The sequence below is a fragment of the Antechinus flavipes genome, chromosome 4 (assembly GCF_016432865.1).
Source record: "Antechinus flavipes isolate AdamAnt ecotype Samford, QLD, Australia chromosome 4, AdamAnt_v2, whole genome shotgun sequence".
Taxonomy (NCBI): Eukaryota; Metazoa; Chordata; class Mammalia; order Dasyuromorphia; family Dasyuridae; genus Antechinus; species Antechinus flavipes.
This window is the reverse complement of record NC_067401.1, coordinates 2,169,625-2,191,724: the sequence shown is the minus strand read 5'-3', so window position 1 is coordinate 2,191,724 and position 22,100 is coordinate 2,169,625. Positions and strand designations below refer to the sequence as shown.

At 50.0% G+C, this 22,100-nt stretch overlaps 1 protein-coding gene across 10 annotated transcripts in view; it reads right to left on the bottom strand.

The window, feature by feature from the left end:
* LOC127562547 (pericentrin-like) overlaps window positions 1–22,100 on the bottom strand; it is a 77,142-nt gene that overhangs the window by 29,610 nt on the left and 25,432 nt on the right. For 9 of the 10 annotated variants that reach the window (XM_051998349.1, XM_051998356.1, XM_051998357.1 and 6 more), the window contains 10 exons: window positions 17,866–18,041; window positions 16,819–17,060; window positions 15,014–15,176; window positions 14,615–14,827; window positions 10,960–11,189; window positions 10,083–10,208; window positions 9,962–9,982; window positions 8,316–8,522; window positions 5,941–6,114; window positions 4,576–4,728 (listed from right to left, as the gene is read on the bottom strand). In XM_051998349.1, coding sequence (XP_051854309.1) covers window positions 4,576–4,728; window positions 5,941–6,114; window positions 8,316–8,522; window positions 9,962–9,982; window positions 10,083–10,208; window positions 10,960–11,189; window positions 14,615–14,827; window positions 15,014–15,176; window positions 16,819–17,060; window positions 17,866–18,041 — 1,705 coding nt within the window. The remainder of the gene's footprint in view (window positions 1–4,575; window positions 4,729–5,940; window positions 6,115–8,315; window positions 8,523–9,961; window positions 9,983–10,082; window positions 10,209–10,959; window positions 11,190–14,614; window positions 14,828–15,013; window positions 15,177–16,818; window positions 17,061–17,865; window positions 18,042–22,100) is intronic. The other variant, XM_051998351.1, reaches the window with a different exon arrangement.

Sequence of the window (22,100 nt, the reverse complement as noted above, 5' to 3'; positions counted from 1 at the left end):
CTGAATCCAAAAGGAGATTTGTTTTTCAGGGTTTGAGTTAAGAATCATTTGTGAATGATTTCACCTTTATCAGATTCATCCAAAAGAATACACAGAAAGGTATGACAGTCCAGAAGGCGGCCTTCAGGGCCTCTTCTGCAAATGAAGGGGTAGGAAGAGACAAGCTAGACCGGCACCAGAGAACTGGCGGACGGACGGCGGAAACCAAGGACCAGGTACCGTTTCCTCACCCAAACGGAAGAGAGAACAAAAGGAGCTAACAGGGAGTGGCGACACAGAGAAAGATAAAGGAACCAGTTCCTGACCCAAATGAGCTACATGGGGCATCGTGGAACAAGGACGCCAGTCAGCCGATTGAGTGCCTACTGTGCGTCACGGGCTGGGCTGAGAGCGAGGAAGACAAAAAGAGGCAAAAGATAGTCCCTGCCCTTAAGCTCCTGCTGGAAAGGGGAAGAATATGCCCAAGCAAGCTCTCCACAGAATAAACAGGAAGTCATCAACAGACGGAAGGCAACGTCAGCGGGATTTAGCAGAGGGAGAACATTCCAAGAAGGGGGGACGCCCAAAGATAATGGCCAGAGTAGAGATAAGAGGGTCTTGTTGCCGGAGCAGCCGGGAGGCTGAAAGTCCTGGATCCAAGAGGACTCTTAAGGAGATTGAAAAAGGAGGAAGGGGCAGGAGATGAAGGGCAAATACCAGGCAGAGGAAGGACAAAGGGGAGTGGGCCAGGGAGTGAATGAGGCAGGTGTGGAAGGGCTGCCTGGCAGCAGCAAGGGCCCAGTGAAGGCTGGACTGCGAACTACCATTTGGTGAAATCTCTGGAAGGCGGTGAGGGGTGAGAGCACCGACAGGACACCGGCATTTTCCTGATTTTCAAAAGAGGGAAGACGATGGGGCAGCCAGTCGGCTCTACTTCCTGCAAAATTAAGGGTTTGCTATGAGAATGACGTCCACGAGCTTCCCAAGGGCAGAGGCCATTTTTGTGTTATCTTTGGCCTCTGGCGGGGGTTTAGCTAGTCCTTAATCAGTGTTTGTTGAATGATGACTGGCAGCCCTGGGGCACGTCTTTCAGGAAAGCGCCTGGCCACATCGGCCATGTAGACTTGGCGGCCAAGATGAAGATGCCGAGAGCTAAATCAGAACACAATTCGGCAGATGTGGAGTCAGTACACCGGCCAGAGCAGCAACGACTGCTGCTTTGCTCTCAAACCCAAAAGGCATTCTCTCTCCTCAGTCCACCCCGACCTAAGAGCTCTTCCCTGGAGATGCTCAATGTGCTCCTGTCAGCAACCCCCCCCCCCCCCAAGCTTTCTCCCATCTTGGCTCAGGGCCTCCATCTCCTCTCCTTCCACCCTCTAAAGCCCGTAGCGTAACACTTGCTTTCCAATCTCACTGTCCAATAGGACTCCCTCCCAGAACAGCCGCCATATCGTGGTTATAACATCTGATGACCTCTCAGTTCTCAGCCTTTAGCATTTGACATTAATGACCACCCTGTCCCCAGTGGGCCTTCCCTAGGCTCTCTCCTGGTACCAAATGGACCCTACTCCTCAGGCTCCTGGAGATTTCTGGATGATGCTGAGGGCAAAGTGCCATACCTGCAGTCAGAACGACCCAAGTTCCAAGCCCATCCCAGACACGTTTCGTGGCTTCTGAGTCACTTCTCTATGTGTCATCACCCGAGGGATCCCACGTGCTCGTGTACTTATCAGGCTTTGTCAACACTGTGGTCGCTGTCCTTGGTTGGATCCTGCCCTCCCCATATGTTCTCTCATCAGCTCCCAGGAGACCCTAAGTTCTGGGCCCACAACTCTTCCCTCTCCCCTGAGAAGCAGGCACCCCCTTCTTGCTTGCTTTTCCTGGGAAGCCTGGGGACAGTTCAAGTGCTGAACATTCCAGAGAGGCCTTGGCCCTTGCCCCCCATCCTCCGTCCCACAAACACACCTGCCCCTCCCCCAGAGCTCCCTATTCTGACAGCTCGGAATCTGGTTTTACTCCGCCTTCTCCCTCCCAAGCCTTGCCTACCTTCAGGCACCCACCGGGGCCCTCACCACGACTCTTCCAAGAGCCACCCTCTCTCCATAAAAAGGGCGGGGGGGGGGGGGGGGGAGATCAGCCATGATAATCCGCAAGAATCTCCCTGGGCCCGGCATGGACAATGGGAAGAGTGAATGAGAAAGGTTCAAGACAATTCCAAAGTATTCAGGAGGAAAAATGCTATCATCTATTTCCGAGAAAGGACCGATGGTCTGAAGGCAAACTGACGAAGCCCAGGTTTCTTATTTGGGGAGGAGCTCTGGTTACTCTCTCAAAGCATGGCAAATATGAGAATGTTTCACACGACTGTGCGTATGTGACCTAATCAAATTGTTGGTTGTATCGAAGAGAGGGGTATGGGGGGGACGAAGGGAGGAAGACAATCAGGACTTAAAATGCAAATGCTAAAAACCACTTTTGCGTCTAACTGAAAAAATAAACCAAAACACAAAATAGCTTTTAGAAGCAGCCATGGCCACGAATGCCTCCTGGGAGACATCAAGAGTGAAGAATGCTTAAGAACTAGGGAGGGAACAGACTCCACCTGGAGCCAGGTTCACTTCTAGGAACCACCTTTTAGCAAAGACGCTGGAGTGTCCAAAGAAAGGTCATGGAGAAAGACCTCCAGTTCACGTCCTCTGGGGACTGGTTGGAAGAAGAGGAGATACTTAGAAGAGTAAGTCGTAAAGACTTGGGAAGGAACTGAGAATTGTCTTCAAGGATCTGCAGGATGATCATGTGGAAGATGCAACAGGATCCACCCAAGAATAAAAGGCAAAAGCTACAAAGACACAAATGCAGGACAGGTGGAAGATGAGCGTTCGAAAAGCAAACCATGGCACTGTGACCCTTCTGCCCTGCATGCTCCATTCTCAGAGCCAGAAGCAGAATCAGAGAGACTATGGGTGAGCTCTCCTTGGAGCAAAAGCAGAAGCCGGCAGAGTCTCAGCAGGAATGGATGAAGACGGCCACGAGAAGAGGCTCCTGTGGCAGGGCAGATTTCGCCAGGTATTCTAAGGCCCGTCCCGAGGGGAGTAGACTGGACAAGAAGATCAGATGGTACAAACTATGCCCAAAGGACGATCAAACTGTGTATTCCCAGCAGTGTCTCTTCCAAAGAGATCAGAAAAAAGAGAAAAGGACCCACAAGTGCACAAATGTTTGCGGCAGCCCTTTTTATAGTGGCAAAGAACTGGAAACTGAGTGGCTGCCCATCAGCTGGGGAATGGCTAAGTTATGGTACATGAAAGTTATGGAATATTATTGTTCTGAAAGAAACAAATAGCAAGATAATTTTCGAGAGGCCTGGAGAGACAAACAGGAACTGATGCTAAGGAACTAAGCAGAACCAGGAGATCACTGGACAAGGCAAGATTATGTGATGATCAACTCTGATGGACAGGGCTCTCTTCAACCATGAGGTAATTCAGGCCAGTTCCAATAGACTTGGGATGAAGAGAGCCGTCTGCCTCCAGATAGAGACTTGCGGGAACTGAGTGTGGCTCCCAACCTAAGTATCGTCCCCTTTTTTGTTGTTTCATTGCTTGTTTTTTCCCTCATTCTTTCCTCTTTCTGATCTGATTTTCCTTGGGCAGCAAGATAAATGTGGAAATATGTTTCAAAGAATCGTACATGTTTAACTCACATTGGATAATTTGCTGTCTGGGGAGTAAGATGGGGAAATGGGAGGGAGAAAAATATGGAAAACAAGGTTTTGCAAGGGTAAAGGTTGAAAACTATCTCTACATGTATTCTAAAAAATAAAAAGCTATCAGTATTTTTTAAAAAAATGTCCCTCTCCAAGGGAGGGGCAGCGCACTCCCCACCAGAGGCCTGGGAGGAAGATTCTTGCTCTAGATGGAGTCTAATTAGACAGCTGCTCAGGTTCCTAAACTCTGAGCCTCTGAGAGTCTCAAATGCTCCGGAGGTAGCGGCTAAAAACATAGTCCAAAAAGAGAACTCTACCCTAAGCAGGCTCTCACTTCTTGGATCCCCACACGCTGACTACCAATGGCCCTCAGGACAACAATACAAAGGCAGGATGGCGGGCCCAAGAGCACCCGTGTCTGAAGAAGCTTCCGGACAACAATACGAATGCAGGATGGTGGGCCCAAGAGCAATCGGGCCTTAAGAAGCTTCTGACAGCTGCCCTCTCTCCCCAGGCAACGTCTGTCCCCCAGGGGCTGTGATCGTTCTCTCCCTGCCACACGCCCAACTTGGCACATGCTCACACTGTCACTCTCGCACATCTGCCCAGACCCGGATAGGGACACATTCTCAGGCAGCAGTTACCCGGGTCATCAAATCTACATCATATAAAGCTGACAAAGCACCAAACTCGGAACACCTCAGGGAGATCGGCACCGTCTAGGAAGATACCTGATCACAGACTCCCCCAGAGATGTCAAAGCCAGTGCGCCCTAGGGCCATGCCACGCCCACCACCCACCCCTGGAGGGCCCCGGCCAACATGAAACCAGGGCACAGGGCAAAGGCCGGCCAAGCCAAAGTCCAGTACAAAGGGCCTTTCTCAGGTTACCTTTAAGTCGGCATTCTCTGCAGAAAGCTCTTGGATGCTGGCATTGAACTGGCTGTTCTGCAGAGCTAATTCTAAGTTTAGCTGAAGGATTTCATTATTTTTACTTGTCAAATTGTCCTTAAGTTGTTCTAGTTCTTCCTCCAAGCTCAGAACCTAGAACAGAAGCAGAGCATAGCACTTATGTCAGATAACTGTACTTGGATGGAGTCACTAAGAGAAGGCTCATTATTCTGTTAATGGTTTATTGGAGGAACACAGAAACACCATCAATGACCGGCAGACAAAGATTTCAACTAAAGAAAGTCATTGGGACTCTTTTGACCAGAGTGCTGCCCCCGCCAGTCTTCCATCCTGGCCCCAAAGTCCTCCTTCCCCTCTCATCCCCCCGCTACCCATCCCACCACACAGGCCTCCTCTCATCCCCACAGCCCTACCCTTGTCCCAAATAATGTCAGCATTTTTGTGTGTAATGCATCACTAAAGCTCTGCCACACCTACAATGAGAACAATTCTGCAATCTGACTCCCTAAAAACATCCCGGGAGCCATTATAAGGACTTTTCCAGAGTTATACCCAAGTTTTTTTTTCAGTTTTTCCATCTGAGTTTCTTTTTCTCAGTTCCATATAAAACAATTTGCTTTTAAAAGTTTTAAGTTCTAGATTCTTTTCCTTCCTCCCTCTCCCGTCCCCAGTCCCCACATTGAGAAAGCACATGTGAAATTATGTAAAATATTTCCATAAACATCATGTTGAGAAAGAAAATATAGACCCGCCCCCTCAAAAAAATTATGCCTCCATCTTTATTCAGACACAATCAGCTCTTTCTCTGGATATGGATTGCATTTTTCATCATCAAGTCCTTCGGCGTAGTCTTGGATCACCGTACCGCTGAGAATAGCAAAGCCTCTCCCAGCTGATCACCCGCCAACACTGCCATTACTTTGCACACGGGACATTTTACTTTGCTCGTGGAGGACTTTTCGGGTTTTTCTGAGAACATCCTGCTCTTTGTTTCCCATAGAACAACATATTACATCACCATCACACCCCACAACTTAGGCCCTTCGTGGGCATCCCCTCAATTTCCAATCCTTTGCCCTGAGAAGAGCGCTGCTACAAATGTTTTTGCGCGCATGGGTCCTTTCCTTTCCTTTTTTTTTTTTTTTTTTTTAATCTTTTGGATACGTGCCTAGTATGGTACTGTTAGGTCAACTGTTAGGTTGCTAGCCCCTCGGGCACAGTTCCAAACTGCTCAGCAGAATGGCTTAATCAGGAACGCCCAATCATCAATGAGGCTGGGAAAGCAGGAGGCCTCAGAAGATCAAGTGGGGTGAGGGATGCCGGGGGCCACCTGCCTGGGCTTACCTCCTTCTCTTTCAACAGCAGAGCTGCCTGTTCCGCCTCCAACTGCTCCTTAAGATTCTCCCCATTTGAGCTTCCTTGGGCAGGTGTCAAATGTTTTGCTTCATCTAATTTTGACTGTAATGAGGAAATCTGGATCAGGTTGTTCATCTGCTGCTCCTGCAAGGCCTCTCTGTCCTGACAAAGAAGAGGGGTGGAAGAGTGTCACAAAAATTGTCCAAGACAGCTGAGTAGTTCATCTAGACCCCCAGTGAAAAAGCTCGTGAGGATCAACCAGTCACTCCCTTCCCACCGGCATCAAATCCAGCAGGGGCTGGAGAAAAAATGTCCCAAGTCCATCATTTGAACGGGTCAGGCAAGGGAGTATCAGCAATAAAGGAGGTCAAAACCCCCCAAACTGAAATTATGTTGGGAAGAATTCTGTTAAGATTGCTGGGAAAACAGGAAAGGATATTTTGCAGTTGTTCAAAATGGACACGGGAGGCAGAAATTGAGGCAGAAAGAGGCTATAGGAAAGGATCTCAGGAAAAACATTACATGTTTTAACCTAACAAAGGATGGATTGGGGGTGGTTATAATGACAAAGAGATCACTGGGAGTACACGGAATTGAAACTTTTGCACAAACAAAATCAGTGAATCTAGTATAAGAAGGGAAGGAGTACTGATTATTTCTATTTTTCCTCTTTTTCCCCCTTTAAAAATATTGTTATATGGCATGGCTTTCCAAGAAGGAAGAGAGCTAAAGCAGGAAAACTGAGCAATATATAAATAATCAATTCATTAACACTTGCCTATTGTGTGCCAGGTGCTGTGCTAAATATTCAGGATACAAAAAGAGACAAAAAACAGTCCCTGTCCTCAAAAAGGTCATGATCCAATGGGGATGGGGGGACTCAACATCCAAACCAATATATACAAAACAAGCTTTATGCAGGACAAATAGGAAATAAATCCCAGAGGGAAGAGCCTGGAATTAAAAGGAGCTGGGAAAGACTACTTGTAGAAAGTGGGACTTGAAGGAAGCCATGGAAGTCAGTAAGTAGAGAGCTTCCCGGGAATGGAGTACGGCCAGAGAAAATGCTTGGAGATGAGAGATGGAGAATCTTGTGTGAGGAAGGGCCAGGAGGCCAAGATCACTGAGTCAAAGAGGACAAACTGGGGAGGAAGGTATGAGAATAAGACTGGACAGGCCTTTGTTTTTGATCTTGGAGGCAACAGAAAACAACCTGGATTATTTAGGGGAGACCTACCAAAAGCTATCAATATAAAAATTATTTTTAAATAGCATTTTAGTTTACATGTGTAGGTTTTCTTATTTCAGTCTCCCAACAAAATGAACATGGGCAGCCACAATTTACAGATGAGAAAACTGAGGCTCTGAGAGGTCTAGGGACTTGCCTACAGACACTCCCAAACCTGGCCTTGAGAAGCACACTCTTCCCTCTCTATCACAGGGCTTCCATCATTGAGCTAATTGAACCCTTTACACTCAACTTCACTGTATATACTTTTAAGAAACAATGAATTCTAGAAAATCATTTATAAAAACCTACATATGTGTGAGTATAAAATCATCATGTGTATGTACACACACACACACACACACACACACACACACACACACACAATCTAATCACTGTCTATAATTTCATCTGTCAAGTGCACATATATCCATATCATTCCCTGAAAGAGTAAGTGGGATTTATAACTCTAATCAGATGCATGTGTAAGAGGATCAAATTTAATTAGGAAACCAGGAGCAATTAAATTGTGAGCACTGATTAATCTAGAAGCAGACTCAAGACCCCAGATGACAACATAGGATGCTGCTGGAGTCCAAAGTGAGCTCTGGTGTGTCATCACCATGCACTCCATGGGCCGGAATACTCCACAGGAAGAGGAAAAGGAATTCCATTCTTAATGTTTTTAACAGAAGACTGGAAAAATCTCCCGACACTGTCACCAATCAATTCGGCTCTAAATGGCAACATGCGTCCGGCTTTAGTTCTTTAAATCTTCAAAATTTCTAAAAAGAAAAATCCTAGATTTCTTCAAGTTTCTCTATGCCTGAATTTGGAGGTCAACAACTGGCTAGCGGTCTAAGAAAAGGCCATCTGCCAACCCTAGAGCACTATGGAAACAGGCTTTAGTAGATACCGAGGGCTCTTTCTTCTTCCGGGTGAACAGATGTTAACCTCCTCTGGACCTTCAATCAGCTGGAGAGGAAGAAGCTCTAAGGGCCGAGTGTTTACTGAACAGGGCCCATCCTCCATTAGGCAAGACTTCTATGAGATCCGCTCACTGACCCCTCCAATGCTCATCTCTGATCAAAGATGCCTCAATTCTACTGATCCCAATAAAAAAAGATGAATTTACCTGTTTCAATTCTTTTCCAATTTTCTTCTGTTTCTCCAATTCGTCTTCAAGCCAGTAAACTTTTCTTCGGATTACTTCATTTGTATCCTCCAGGTTTCTGATTTCATCTTTTTGGGCCGAGAGCTCTCTTTCGGTTAGCTCCTTCTTTATGACCAATTCATTCAATTCATCTATTTTTTCTCTTAATTTTCTTTGTAAAGCTTCAACCTGAAAAGCCAGAAGAGAGAATTTTTTTAAGTTGCAGAAGTGGAAATGTACGTTTTAATGTTCACAAACAAGCAGCTGTTGCTGACATAAGAAAAGTTCCTCCTTTACATGGACTTATCCTAAGAAGACAACGAGCCCCGAATTTCCTTTGGAGATACTAATGCTTGAACGCATCAGTCTTTTCATCTCGCACATGAGGAAACAGGCGGGTAGGTGACAGGCACAGAGGCAGGGCTGGAGAGCAGATATTCTCACTCTACATTCAGGGTCCTTTTGCACTCCAATTAGAAGGGAAAGCTCAGCCAAGCCCACTTCTCTCCAAAGATGAGAAAACCCCAAATGCCAGGACTATGTTGGTCAGGGACCTGCTAAAACCTCGGAACCACCTGAGGCACACAAGGCTTCTCTTTCCCTCTCCCAAGAGCTGTGTATGTGTCTCCCCTTATGCCTAGAGTTCTTCACCTGGGATCCATGGCTGAGGGTTTGGAAGAGCCTAGCTGCCTTTCAAACCCTTTACATCTTATGCTGGGCATAGAAGCTTCCCTGGAGGGGCTCAGTGCTACAAGAAAGGACAAGGAAGGCCACCTCTGACAAGAAGACAAGAGAGTAGGGACTGAGTATGGCAGCGGGAAGGGAAAGACCGGACTGACCCTTCCAAAAGGAAACTTTCCCCAAGTCAAGCCTGTGGCAGGTTTTGCTCCATCAAGTTCCTGAAGAAATTTCTTTCTCTCATGCTTCAATTAAGCCAGGACCGGATAAGAAATCTTTAGAATTTGGGCTTGGGGGGGTGGGGAGAAGGGAAGGAAATGAGACATTTGTGACAGCGAAGACGGAGCCAACTGATACCTGTCTCATTCCCTACAAGGCCAATGCACGGGCACACAAAAATGTGGCGTTCAAGGACAAAACCGCAGAGAGAAAGCTTGCTTAAGCTTCCATCAGGAATCTAAAGCCTTCCCAGTTCACCTTGATGGACCTTTTCCTATTACTCGACTTCCTCCAGTTTCCACTGGAAGGAAATTGCCAGCTTTTGATTGCCACATCTCTGCTGCCACCCTATCGTGAACAACAAAGAGAAGGGCGGCGCTGCTCCCTCCTGCCCGGTGGGGAGCAGTTGGAGTGGTGGGCCTGGCACTGCCCACACGGGGCTCAGACTCCTGCCCGGAGGGGAGCAGTTGGAGTGGTGGGCCTGGCACTGCCCGTACAGGACTCGGATGCATTCTGCCAGAGAGAAAAGCGACGAGCATGAGGACATTAGCTAAAGAGGGTGACAGCCACAAAACCAGGGAGAAAGAAAGCAATCCTGCACACATCTAGCCTAAACAAAAGCAGAAAACCCAACCAGAAAGCAAGCAGGTTAAGGAGTGCGAGTTAACAGGCCAAACACGTATCTGCCTGAGCAAGAGGATGGGGAACTAAGACATGCTACATGTCCATACCTCAGGAGTCAACTCAAAGCTCTGCCACGTTCAGGTTTGTGGAAAGAAAAAAGAGAGAGATCACTGAGGGTGCCCGCCCTGGCTATGAGGCCCGCGTGCCCTCCCTGGCGCCGCGGCTCACCTGGTTGTCGTGAGGCTCTCCCCAAGGATGGCTCTTGGCTGGCTGCTGCTGCTCCAGCTGCTCCTCAAGCTTCCTGATTTCTTGCTGAAACTCATCCCGCTCATGTTCTCTTTCAATTGCCTGTTCCTGTCACCAGATGGCAGAGTGAGTGTCAGTCCCTTGTGCTCAAAAGGCAAATTTTACCAATCTTTGTGTCTTTATGGAGAAAATGGGCCCAAGAAGGGGTGAAAGGGCTAACCTCATTTCTTTAAAATGCCCATTTAGCCTCCGGTTGTATGGTACCGTGTGGACACTGAGGACTAGAAAGCGTGAATCCTGAGAGAGCGCTGGCTCTGTAAGAACTCGGGCCAATTCAGGTGGGTTACAAATGCCATTACTTGCAAGATTTTTTCTAAAGAAAAAAGGCTCCTCAGGAGTTTTCCCCTTGTTTACAATCAATATGATTACCCATTCTTTTCTGTTTCAGGAATGGGGCAGAGGGATGAAGAGTTCAGACAGGACAAATGTCACCCCAAGATAAAGGACTAACCCCCCCCCCCCCCGAGCTAATACACTGCAGTTTTCTGCCCACCTCACTGATCCAGGGCCACCCAGGAGGCCTTCTGAGCACGGGAGCGTGGCTTATGATTAGATCTTTTGCCTGTACCCCGATTAGATAAGACACAAATGCGCAAGGTCGATGGGTTCCTATCTCAACCTCAAACAACGCCTTATCTCTAACCCTAACCCTAACCCTAACCCTCATTCACTAGCCTCTTCCACCTCACTCTCCCACCCCCCAAGCCACTGAGGCCTAGTTGGCTGTATCAGCCTCACGGACCAAGCCACAGCAGAGCGGGGTTTGCCCCAATGACACTTTGGGACAGAAAGCGCTTACATCCATGAACTGCCGCTGATTCCGTAAGTGTTTGTCTAAAGAGGCGATCTGCTCTTTGAGGTCCTGGATTTCGGCCGCTTGCTGGACAAGCTCTTGATTGTGTGAAAGCTGCTCTTCCAGCTCTAGCTCCAAAGCTCTCATCTGAGAACGCAGGGTTGAGCAATCTTTCTCAGATTGTTGTTTTGTTTCTGATTGCTCCTTTACCAGATGTTCTACTTCCTGAAGTAAACCTGATGAGAATAAAATAAATCAGTAAATGGATAGATGGATAGATAGGCAGATAAATAAATAAATGATCAAGCTAACTTATTTCCAAAGAAACATCAAAACAGAAAAAGTCCATTCCACATATTCAGGTCGGTCGTCCTAAAGAAGCGGTGTGTCTGCACGTGTGCGCGTGCACACACACAGATCCGTCGCTGGCAGAGACCAATGCAAAAGCACACACAAAGCAGTTTCAAATATTCGGCTGAACTCTCCTGAGTTCAAGGGATTCAAACATTTCCAAGTAAAAGTCATTTTGGAAAACTGGAAAGCATCTGGAAAGGAATAAAAATCCCAAATCAAGCCTAACAGGTTGGTTCCTAGGCCCCCCAAAGCCTCGGCCATCTCCTCTTGTAAGCGGAGAGATGGGGGCAGAGGGCAGAGAAGATCTCTAGGTTAATACGAGGGTCCTTCTTCGGGAGGAGATGGACCTCTGTGGGTTCCTATAGAGCCAAGATTCTGAGAGAGAGTGAAGATTCAGAAGCCCATCACTCTTCTCTTTAGTGAGATGAGAAATATTTGAGGAGCCACGAATCGGCATGAGGGTGAGGGCCAGGCTTTTAGGCCTGCAAATCCCCAAATCTGAATGTGCCAAGAGGTCTAGCCTAGGATTCAGAGTCCTGGTTTCGAGCTCTGGCTCTGATCCTTACAGGGGTGATCCAGAAAGTCATTTAGATGCTTTGGGTTTCAGCTGGGGGGCAGATTGGGGGAAATGATGCCCATCATCCCTCAGCATCATAACACGGCCTCTTAGGACCCAGACAATAGCAGATTAAAAACAAATAAACAAACAACAACCACAACAAGCCCTTCCTCTCTAAGTGGACAGAGATTCTAACCCTCTCGGATGTGTCCGCCATCCCATCAGACACCGGGAGGCATTCGTGTATCTTCAGCACTGCGGTCTGCCGTGTCTAGTTGGGTTCTGTCTCGTGTGGGGACGACCAATCTGAGGGTCCTGCCCAACCCTGCCCACGAGAGCCTATCCGCCCAAACGTGCCCACGAGAGCCCATCTCCAACGTGGCCCAGAGTCACAACTGCTAATTTCAGCTACCAAAGAATGGGCCGCCATTCTGAAAACCTCCAAGAGGGAACTGTGCGCCGACTGGCAAGCACTCTGTCAAGCTTCAAGCACTATAAAAAGCTCGGGAATTATTGTTTCAAAATGTTGAAGGTCATCTGGGTTAAATTAGGAACATTTGCTTCTCTCTTAGCTTGTTCTTTCCCTAGTTCTATTCCTCCTGACCCGGGATTTGCCGATTGCAAATGAATCTCACCAAGGAGCCTCGCATGCTGTTACTGCCTTTTTTCCCACTTCTTTTCAATAATGATGTTATGACAACAGACAATTTGGCCAGTCCAATCCTCCTCCTCCCCCCCTTCCTCCTCTTCCTCACGGGGCACTAATGCCAGGCCCAGCCTCCAAAGCCAGCGTCTTTGGTTACTGGAGGTTACTTGTTGCGCACACACTCACACAGACACATACAAACCAAACCTTTCAAGATAAAAAAGGAACGAGGAAAGCACTTGGGATTAAGAGTCAAACCCTCAAACGGCAGCAGAACAAAGCAGGAAAACAGTGCCCAGCACACTGAAGCTTCCCGACCTTGCCAGGAGGGGCTCGCCCCCCGAATCCGCCTTCTCCCCAGCTCGCAAGCGTCCACTCCAAGCAAACGCACATTGAAACTCCTTGGGCCTAATGTCAAAGTCACCCAACAGCTGCCCCTGCGGGCGCTCGGCCAAGATTCAGCAGAGGCCGGCCCTGGCTCGCTGACCACTGAGTCAGACAAGGTCATCCCCAAGCAGGGACACTTCCTTCCAGCCGTCACGGCACCCGCTTTCCAAAAGGACGGGTGGAGGATCGGGCAAAGTAAAGGGCTACCTGACAGGAAGTCACTGATACTTCCTGAGGGGAGCAAGAGGCAGATGTCCCTTCTCCTCCTTGGGGACTCCCTCCCTCCCTCGTCCAGTCCCAAACTCGGGGCCAAGCCTGAGAACACGCAGGCCACACGAAGCCACACAAACCTGAATCCTCTGGGGCTACCATCCCAACAGGAATGCCTAGGATGAAAAGGTACACAGACTTATAGACAGAAGAGCCAGGCCCAGGGAGGCCACGGCCCGTGGACCGCCAGAGATCCCTCCTTGCTTTTCACTCATGCTTGTGCCAGAGGGGGTCTGCCTAGGGAAGGGGACCATGTTGCTTCCCTTACCACACACCCAGTGCCCAGTGCCAAGGAGGGGGTTGACACCTGAGCAGATAGGAGGAAGCAGCCTTCCTGTGACCAGGGCTGGAAACACTTCTGCAGCTGGAGTCTGGCCCCAGAGGCCCTGCTCTGGGATTCTACAGATATAGCTGCTCTTGACCATAAACAACAAAGGGGAGGGGAGAGGGGGAAGGAACAAGGGACCAAAATTCTCTTCTCCCCTTGCCAGCGACTGGGAACAATCATCCAGGTTGACCAGGCTAGGTCAAAGTTTATACAAAATCCAGACAAAAAGACCCCTCCCCTTCCCCCAAAGGGCTTGCCAACGAAGGGGCTGGTGCCATCCCTTGAGGCAGGGGACGGGTGTTTAGAGCTAGCCAAGAACCTGGAGCTAGGATGCCAGGGGTGGGGGAGCATGCTGAATGGCCTTTCCCCACTTTCTCCTACCAAGGCTCATAGTCCCAGGCCTGACAAGGAGGGACTCGGCCTTTGATCACAATATCGTGAGTAGGAAACATATAGACCCCTTTCCCATGCTGGCTTAGAGGAGGACGCCCCTTTCCTTGCACCACCGTCTATGTACGTGTGGCTGGGCAGGCAGAAGCCCTCCCAGAGGCACTTGGCCAGTTCTGGAGCCCAGAGAGGAACACGGCCCAGCAGGGAGCCCAGACAGCTTGTTCTCTGTGGGCCACAGAAGGAAGGACAGGGGCTCCCGCCCAGCACAAACGGACGCCACGAATGGCCCAACAACAGTCACAGGTTATGCTACTGCCTATTTCTTGGCCGTGATCTGGGTACCCAGCAATTCCCCCCAGGGCCAAGATGGAAACCCATCAAGAATGGCATTCATGGAGGGATTTTGTGAACAAAGTGCCACAAATGGAGCAAAGGGCTCTTCAGCAAGTGCAGGCACCAGACACTGGGGCTTCGCTCATCTAGAATAATCCATTCTAAAGAGATGAGTTCTACAAGAGTGGGAAAAAACATCCTTTTGGGAATCAGAAAAACCTGTTTGAGTGCCTATGATGAGCACACAGGAAGTAGGAATTCCTGCGCATTCTGCCTTTTGTACATCAATCTGCCCTAAGTCACTCTTCATTCTTATTCCTTGAATTATGACTCAGCACCAGCTTGTTCTGCCCAAACAGCCAGCCCAAGTGGGCCGCTCTCTGGCCCCGCCTACCAGCGGCCTTCTCCTCGGCCTCCACAATCAGCTTCTCCTTCTGCCTCAGCAACAGACTCTGCTCCTCCTTCAGCCTGGCTTGTTCTTGGATCAGCGCCTGGAACTGGGCCTTCAGGTTCTCCAACTCCACCGCCAGATGATGCTCAGACTTCTCCTTCTGGAGCAGAGACTCCTCCAGCGCGGCCTTCTCGGCTTTGTAACCTTCAGCGAGACCTGCCAGAGCAGAGGAAAAGGAAGTGACCAAAGCTGGACCTGTGCAGACGGCGCAGGCAGACAAGCTTGGGACAGGCCGCCCCTCTCTGCAGCCGTGAGCAGCAGAGCAACAGTGAGCGTGTGCGGGGGGTGTGCACGGAGAGTTCCCCGGCACTCTCGGGGCCCCGGGGAGGGAGGCAACCTCACCCTCAGCTTTATGGAGCTCCAGGGCCAGCTGATTCTTGGCCGCGCTCTCCTGATTTAAACGGTCCATCAGTTCCTGCTGCTGTCTCACCGCCAGGGCGGTCTCCTCATTTTTACGGTTAAATTCTTTCTCAAAGCGAGCATGAAGTTCACGCGTCTCCTCCAGCTATGAAGAAACATTTAATTATTCCCCAATTGACAAACAGGTAAAGGATATGGATGGTTTTCAGATAAAGAAATTAAAGCCATCTATAGTCATATGAAAAACGTTCTATGTCACTGTTGATTAGAGAAATGCAAATTAAAATACCTCAAGCCTCTCAGACTGGCTAAGATGACAAAAAAATAATGAGATGTTGGAGGGGACGTGGGAGAACTGATACCCTGATACATTTCTGGTGGAGTTGTGAACTGATGCAGCCATTCTGGAGAGCAATTTGGAATTACGCCCAAAGGGCAATTAAAATGTGCACACCCTGTGACCCAGCAGTTCCTCCTGGGCCTGTATCCCAAAGAGATACTAAAGAAGGGAAAGGGACCCACATGTGCATGGATGTTTGTGGCCGCCCTCTTTGTAATGGCCAGAAACTGGGAACTGAGTGGATGCCCATCAAATGGAGAATGGCTGAATAAATTGTGGTATATGTATGTTATGGAATAGGATTGTTCTGTAAGAAATGACCAGCAGGATGATTTCAGAAAGGCCTGGCGAGACTGACAGGAACTGATGCTGAGGGAAATGAGCAGGACCAGATCATTATATACCTCAACAACAATACTATATGATGATCAACTCTGATGGACGTGGCCCTCTTCAGCAATGACATTAACCAAATCAGCTCCAATAGAGCAGGAATGAAGTGAACCAGCTACACCTAGCGAGAGAACTCTGGGAGATGACTAAGAACCATTACATTGAATTCCCAATCCCTCTATTTTTGTCCGCCTGCATTTTTGATTTCCATCTCAGGTTAATTTTTCTTTATCTCTAAGTCTGATTTTTCTTGTGCAGCAAAATAACTGTATGGTTATGTGTTTAACATATACTTTAACATATTTAACATGTATTGGTCAACCTGCCATCTGGGGGAGGGGGTGGGTGAAGGAGGGGAAAAGTTGGGACAGATTCTGCAAGGGTCAATACTAAAAAATTACCCCTGCATATAACTCGTAAATAAAATATAAAATAATAATAATAATAAAATGAATGTTTGCATATAACCAGAAAAAAGTTTTTAAAAAGCTTAAATCAGAGGGTCATCAGACAGTCTGGTCAGGGACCAAAGCTGCTCCCACTGAACCATTTGCCAGGATGTTTACTTCTATTACATCTGGCTCCAAAAGACACCTGTGCTCATGGGAACATGAGCACTCTGGGCACACATCAAAAGCAGACTGCTTTCTCTTTTGTAACATGGCGACTATGGAAATGGGTTTTGCAAGATGTCATACATATAATGTTATTGATTAATAACAAACTGCTTGCCTTCTTAGAGTGGGGGAAGGGCAGGAGAGAGGGAAGGAATTTGGAACTCATCCTTAAATGAATGCTCATTTTTTTACATCTTATCGGGAAATATTTGATGAAATAAACAAAAATGTGTTTACGAAAAGCAAATGGGCCGCCTTGTTCAGGGCCGGCAATGAAGAAATCAGCAAGTCCGACCTCGTCCCATTAAACCGCAGTTCCCCCTTCCCCACTCTCTGGCTTCTAGAAGGGCTCAGAGAAGGGCGATCGCAGGGCAAGGCCTCCGTCGTAAGGGCTCCCCCGAGCTCCGGGCTGACAGTAGGGAAGACTTGAGCCTTACTTGTTTATTGGAGTCCAGCATCATCTCCAGGAGGTTGTCCACAGCCACCCCAAGGCTCTGGTAGATCCTCCTGATGGGCTGCTCACACTCCACCGTGACTCCTGGACTCAAAAAGAAGCTCTCTCGGACGTGGCAACTTATGTCAGGCTCAGCCAGCAACGTCTCGTCACATTCAGGCAAGGTCTGATCGAACTCCAGGGGAGGAATGGGACCTCCAAGAGCCGCGTCCACGGGCAGCTGGCCTGCAAGACAAGGAGCCAGAGCATCAAGGGAGGGACCCGGCTCGGGCCGGGGCCTGCGTTCGCTAACAGGGCTCCACGGGGAAGGCCGGCCACGTCCCACCTGGGCAAGAATACCGCGAGCCAAAGCGGATCCTGGCCCTTGGGAGATGGGCGCCCCATCAGTTTTAATGAGGCTAGGGTAAAGAACTTTTCAACCTCAACAAAATGACAGAATGACATGACTTCTCAGCTGTCTCGATCCCCTCGCAATCCAGTACAGCTGAAGACCACATCAGGCCCATAATGCTGGGGAAGGGATCTTTGGGAGTTAGCCACTAGGGACGTCTCCCTGAGGGAGGGGAACTCCAGGTGAGGACTGTGAGAGACTCTCCCACTTAGTCACCCATGAAACAAGCGTCATCTTTTTATATTAAAGAGAGAGAAAGACCCCAAAGCAGACCAGGACAACCTCCATGGGAGGTCCAAAGTCCCCTTCTGTATCACAGGATCCACCCTGGATCAGCAGAGGCTATACCCGAGACTGGTTACGGCCAATTCAGCGCGGCATCTGTGACGCGTTACATTCAGAGGAACAAAAACTCTGAGCTGAAAGAAGCCTCACAAAGTCAACCCTGGGGAAGGTGAGGCTGTAAGGGGGACCCCGGGTGGGATTCGGAGCCAGCTCTTTCCCGGGGCTCCTTGGCTGAGCATCCACTTCGGGTCAAAGGGTTGCCAAGCTGCAGAGCCCACCGTACAAGGCAGGGGAGAGAATCGGAAGGAAATCTGGCGCCCACGGGGGGCAGCCGGCACCATCCCTGGGACTCACACGTGTCCTGGGTTGGCTGCTCCTGCCTCCCCATGGCGGTGCTTTCTCTGCCCGGGGAATCTTCGTCCAGACAGACCCCGATCCTCTTACTGATCTGGTTCTTTATCGCAATGGCAGCCTTCAGGGTGTCCCCAAACAGACTCAGGAGATGCTGGTTTGTTTCCTGCAGCGTTTTCCTAAATCAAAGCACAGAAGACATGAACGTCATGCCAGTGGGGTGCATAAAACCCAGAGAATAAGAGCCGCCACCTGCCCTCCCAGAGATCTCCTTGTGGATCTTCAGCCACCAGGACCCAAAGGATTCTGACTGGCAGTGGCTGCCGGCCCAAACTGGAGGCTGGCTGCCAGGGCAAAGGACCGCCAAGAAAGGCCGTCACTTGGTCTAAGTGTCTCCAAGAGGCAGCATCAAGAGAGCCCCACAGGCTTTGTTAAATACTTCAGAGAATGAACTGATTTTTTCCCAGTACACAAAAGGAAATTTCTGGATGCTCGGCTGACTACCTACAAGCACTCTCCCCCCAGTCTCCCAGGAAGCCGTGCTGGCTGCCCTGCTCCCTAGCGGTCATTGCCTCCATGCCTTCTGGGGCACCTCGAGGACCCATCTACCATTTCCTGGGAGTCCGGGCACTCACATGAGCAGCTGCCCCAGGCTGAAGCGGGGTGATGACGCTCAGCGTGGCCGAAGCTACTCCCCCTCAGAATCGCGTCTTGCCGTGCTGATGCTGCTTGTTTCTAACCTTAGTGGGCGGGTGCCCAGGACCCAACCTCTAGCGATGGGGAAAACCGGGATCTCCCTGGCGGGGCGCCTCTTGATCAGGGATCTTTGCTCCAAAACACCATCTCAACCCATTGAAAGGATCCTGGCTCAACTCAACTCACTATTTGTTCCAGGGAGTGTTTGCCAAACCAGAGTCCAACACAGATCTGAGCTAGAGCCCAAAGCCCTGCAAGGCTACAGCGGCCAGCAGGGGCCATCCTGGACCCACTGCTTTCAGTGCAGCTCCTGCCCCTGGAGGCTCCTGCCCTAGTTATCAATCACATCCTCGGGGGTGGGGTGGGGTGGGGGAGTACGCAGGGCTGGGGCATCTGGCTCCCAAAACAGCTCACATGATGGGAATTACTCATCAGTGCCCAGGCTCATCGAAACAGGGGCTCAGAAAGCCGCCCAGGGGGGCAAGGTGGCGCCATCCACCTGGACTCTGAAACATGACTCTGTCCTTTGGGTTTTTGTGGTTCTGGTACCTCAGTGCCAAGACTCTACACACACACACACACACACACACACACACACACACACACACACGCTCTCTCTGTCTCTCCCCCTCTCTGTCTCATATTCCGCCTTGTTGGACCCCGATGCTCCGATTTCATTAAATTGCGCCCGTGGCTTGGCATCAGTAAGAGCCTCTGATAAAAAGCTGCTTCCACTAAAGCACCCCCACACTGGAGAGAGTTCACAGGCTTAGAGCTGCCACGGACCTCCGAGACCCAGGGGCCCAGATCCTTCTCTTAAGGTCCAGGACCCGGGAGTGCGGCACTCCACTCCCGCCCCCCAATGCAGCTTCTGGTCCTTCTCTTCATTAGCAGGCCTTCAGATAGAGCAGAAGAAAGGTTCAGAGAACCCAGAGCAGAGGGGCCCCAGCTGGGGAGAACAAGGCTAGTAAAGGAAGGCCCTTCTGGCCATGGGAGCCCTGGGCATCAGTGAAGAGGTCGGACAGGTGACCTCCAGGGTTTCTTCCTGGTCCGTTCCTCTTTGCACCTGGATTCTGCTAGAGTGATTAAGGGTCCTCGGGTCACCTGGCTGGGTCCGAAGCCTCGTAACACCATGGTTACACATGAGGTGCTTTGTGGTTCTGGATTTCGACGGTTTCTTGGGCCTCTAGCCCTTAATCGGTTCTCCCAGATGGGCTCTCTGAGGTACAAGACACTCCTGGCCCTCCTGTCCAATGCCGACACCACAAAGCGAGCAGATGACAAAACGAGGACAGAGGATGGAAGGAGATGCCACATGGGAAAGAAGGACTAGAAAGAGAGGAGGGCTCGGGGCTCAGGAACGGGTGACATCTTCTCCTGGGCAGACCTCCCTCTCCTCCTAACCTGGGAGGCCTGAGAACACCAGCCCCTGCATGGAGACGGGCAGGCCAGTAATGGCTGTCAGCTAAAGGCACAGGCAAGGAGAGTAGGGGATTTCCAAATCGCTCTTTGTCTTCAAGCTTCCCAGCCCAGGCCACATTCTATTTCCTCCATGAAAGCTTTCGACAATGATGAGGAATCTCAGAAAAATCAAGTGAGGCCCTGACAACTGGAAACAGAGGAAACCTTGAGATCCCTAACACTCTACAGAGGACGTGCATCGAACACAACAAACCGATCTCCTTTAGTGACGTCGTTATTGCAGGGAAGCTAAAATATCTCACGTCTTCATGAGATACCCAAACCAAAGCAACGAGACACCAACAAACAAGAGCCCTAAAATGCACATAAGCTCCACAAGGGGCCTTGGGGCCCCCCACATCAGGCCCTGGCTTCGCGGTCACACATCGGGCAAGACAAAGCCACATCCCAACTTCAGAGCACGTTCTCTAAAAGCCGTGGCTTCTTCCAGACGACGGCCCAGCCGTGGCGAACAGCCTCTCCCTGTGGCTGCCCCAAGGGCCAGTCTCCCAGCTGGCACTCAGAGAGGCCGGAGTCAGCCGAGCCAGAAGGCAGAGCTACCAACGGCCTGCAGAGACAACAGACTTCCTAGCACGGTTCACTTACATCCACCAAGTTTACTGTGGGGAATGAGAACACGAACGGGGCAAGAGGCTAGCTCTGGGCACTGCTTTCAGCATCTCCCGAGTGCCATTCCCAGGGGCTTCTGTGACACCCTGGCTTCTGCTCGTGGAACCCTGAAGGTTGCTAGGAACAGTGCCACGGAGTATTCCAAGGACACTGGCCACCAAGCCAGGGCCACCAAGCCGGGGCCTCCGAGGCTGATGGCATCTATTCCTGCCCAGAGATGGAGGTCTGTCCAGAAGGAACCTCACAACCCACCCAGTCTGCCAGGGGGCACTAGAGAATATCACCCTCTGAGCAATATCATCCGCGATCCTCCTTCCTTGTCACCCCTGGGCAGTCACTAAAAGGTCAAAGCTGACTTGAGACACGGGCCCTGGGCATCACCCTGGCCTCTAAGCTCTCACTCTTATCGAACTGGGGAGAGCCATTCTCTGAACAGCCAGAGATTTTAGAAGGGTTGGTCTGGGCAGTCTGTTGTCTCTGCAGGCCGCTGGCAGCTCTGCCTTCTGGTTCGGCTGGCACCGTAGCAGGCGGGCTGATTCCGGGCTCTCTGAGTGCCGCACCACTTGGGGCAAACGGCAGAGAGAGGCTATGGGAGGCCTTAAAAAGTCTGGACAGCTGCAGCTTGTGAAATCATTTCACAGGAGCCATGTTTATCATTGTTAAAACATCTCCTTTAAAGGGTGAGTCAGGGACTCCCCGCCTGTTGTGTGGCAGGAAAAAGTCTCACTGGGTCTGGAGCACATGTCTGAAGAGTGGCATTCTGGGATATTCATTTAAAAAGTCCAGTGTCATCCTCCCAGCCCTTGAAGCTGTGGAATGATCACCAAAGGTCTAGAACAGGGAGGCTTTTCTGCTTTTCCTATAAGCTTAGGAGCTAAGTAATTGAGGCAACGTTATCTCCATTTTATAGAAGAGCCAAATGAAGCTCCAAGAGGGGAGGTAATTTCCTTGGGGGCGGAATCTCCCACTGCCAATGTCAGAGAGAAAATGCACCACTTTTTCCTTCTTCTGGGCCCCATTGACTCTCCAGGTTCCCCCATGATCAGAGTGACAAATTGGGCTGACCCCTGGGGGATAAGAAGAGAGCAAGGAGAAGAGCTAATGGACACAAAGATGATGACCGTGACCCCTGGACGGAGAAAAGAACAGAGAGAATGATGGTGTCAAAAGGTGCGAGATGTGAGGCGGGGGGGAACTCAGCGATAAGGAGAGCAAGGGAAGGTTCACAAGAGGCCATGTTCTGTGAAGCCTCCACCGCTCCAATCACGTGTTACAGACCATCCGCATTGACCTAGCTTTCAGCTCTTATGTCTAATCTTAGAACAAGGGTCTGCTGTCTGTTTCTCTGTAGAAATGAGCAGTTCCGTCCTCTGTCAACATTTAATAAGCAACTCAGCCGTGCCAGGTCCTCTGAAAAGCACTAGGAATACAAAGAGCAGAGAACGGTCCCT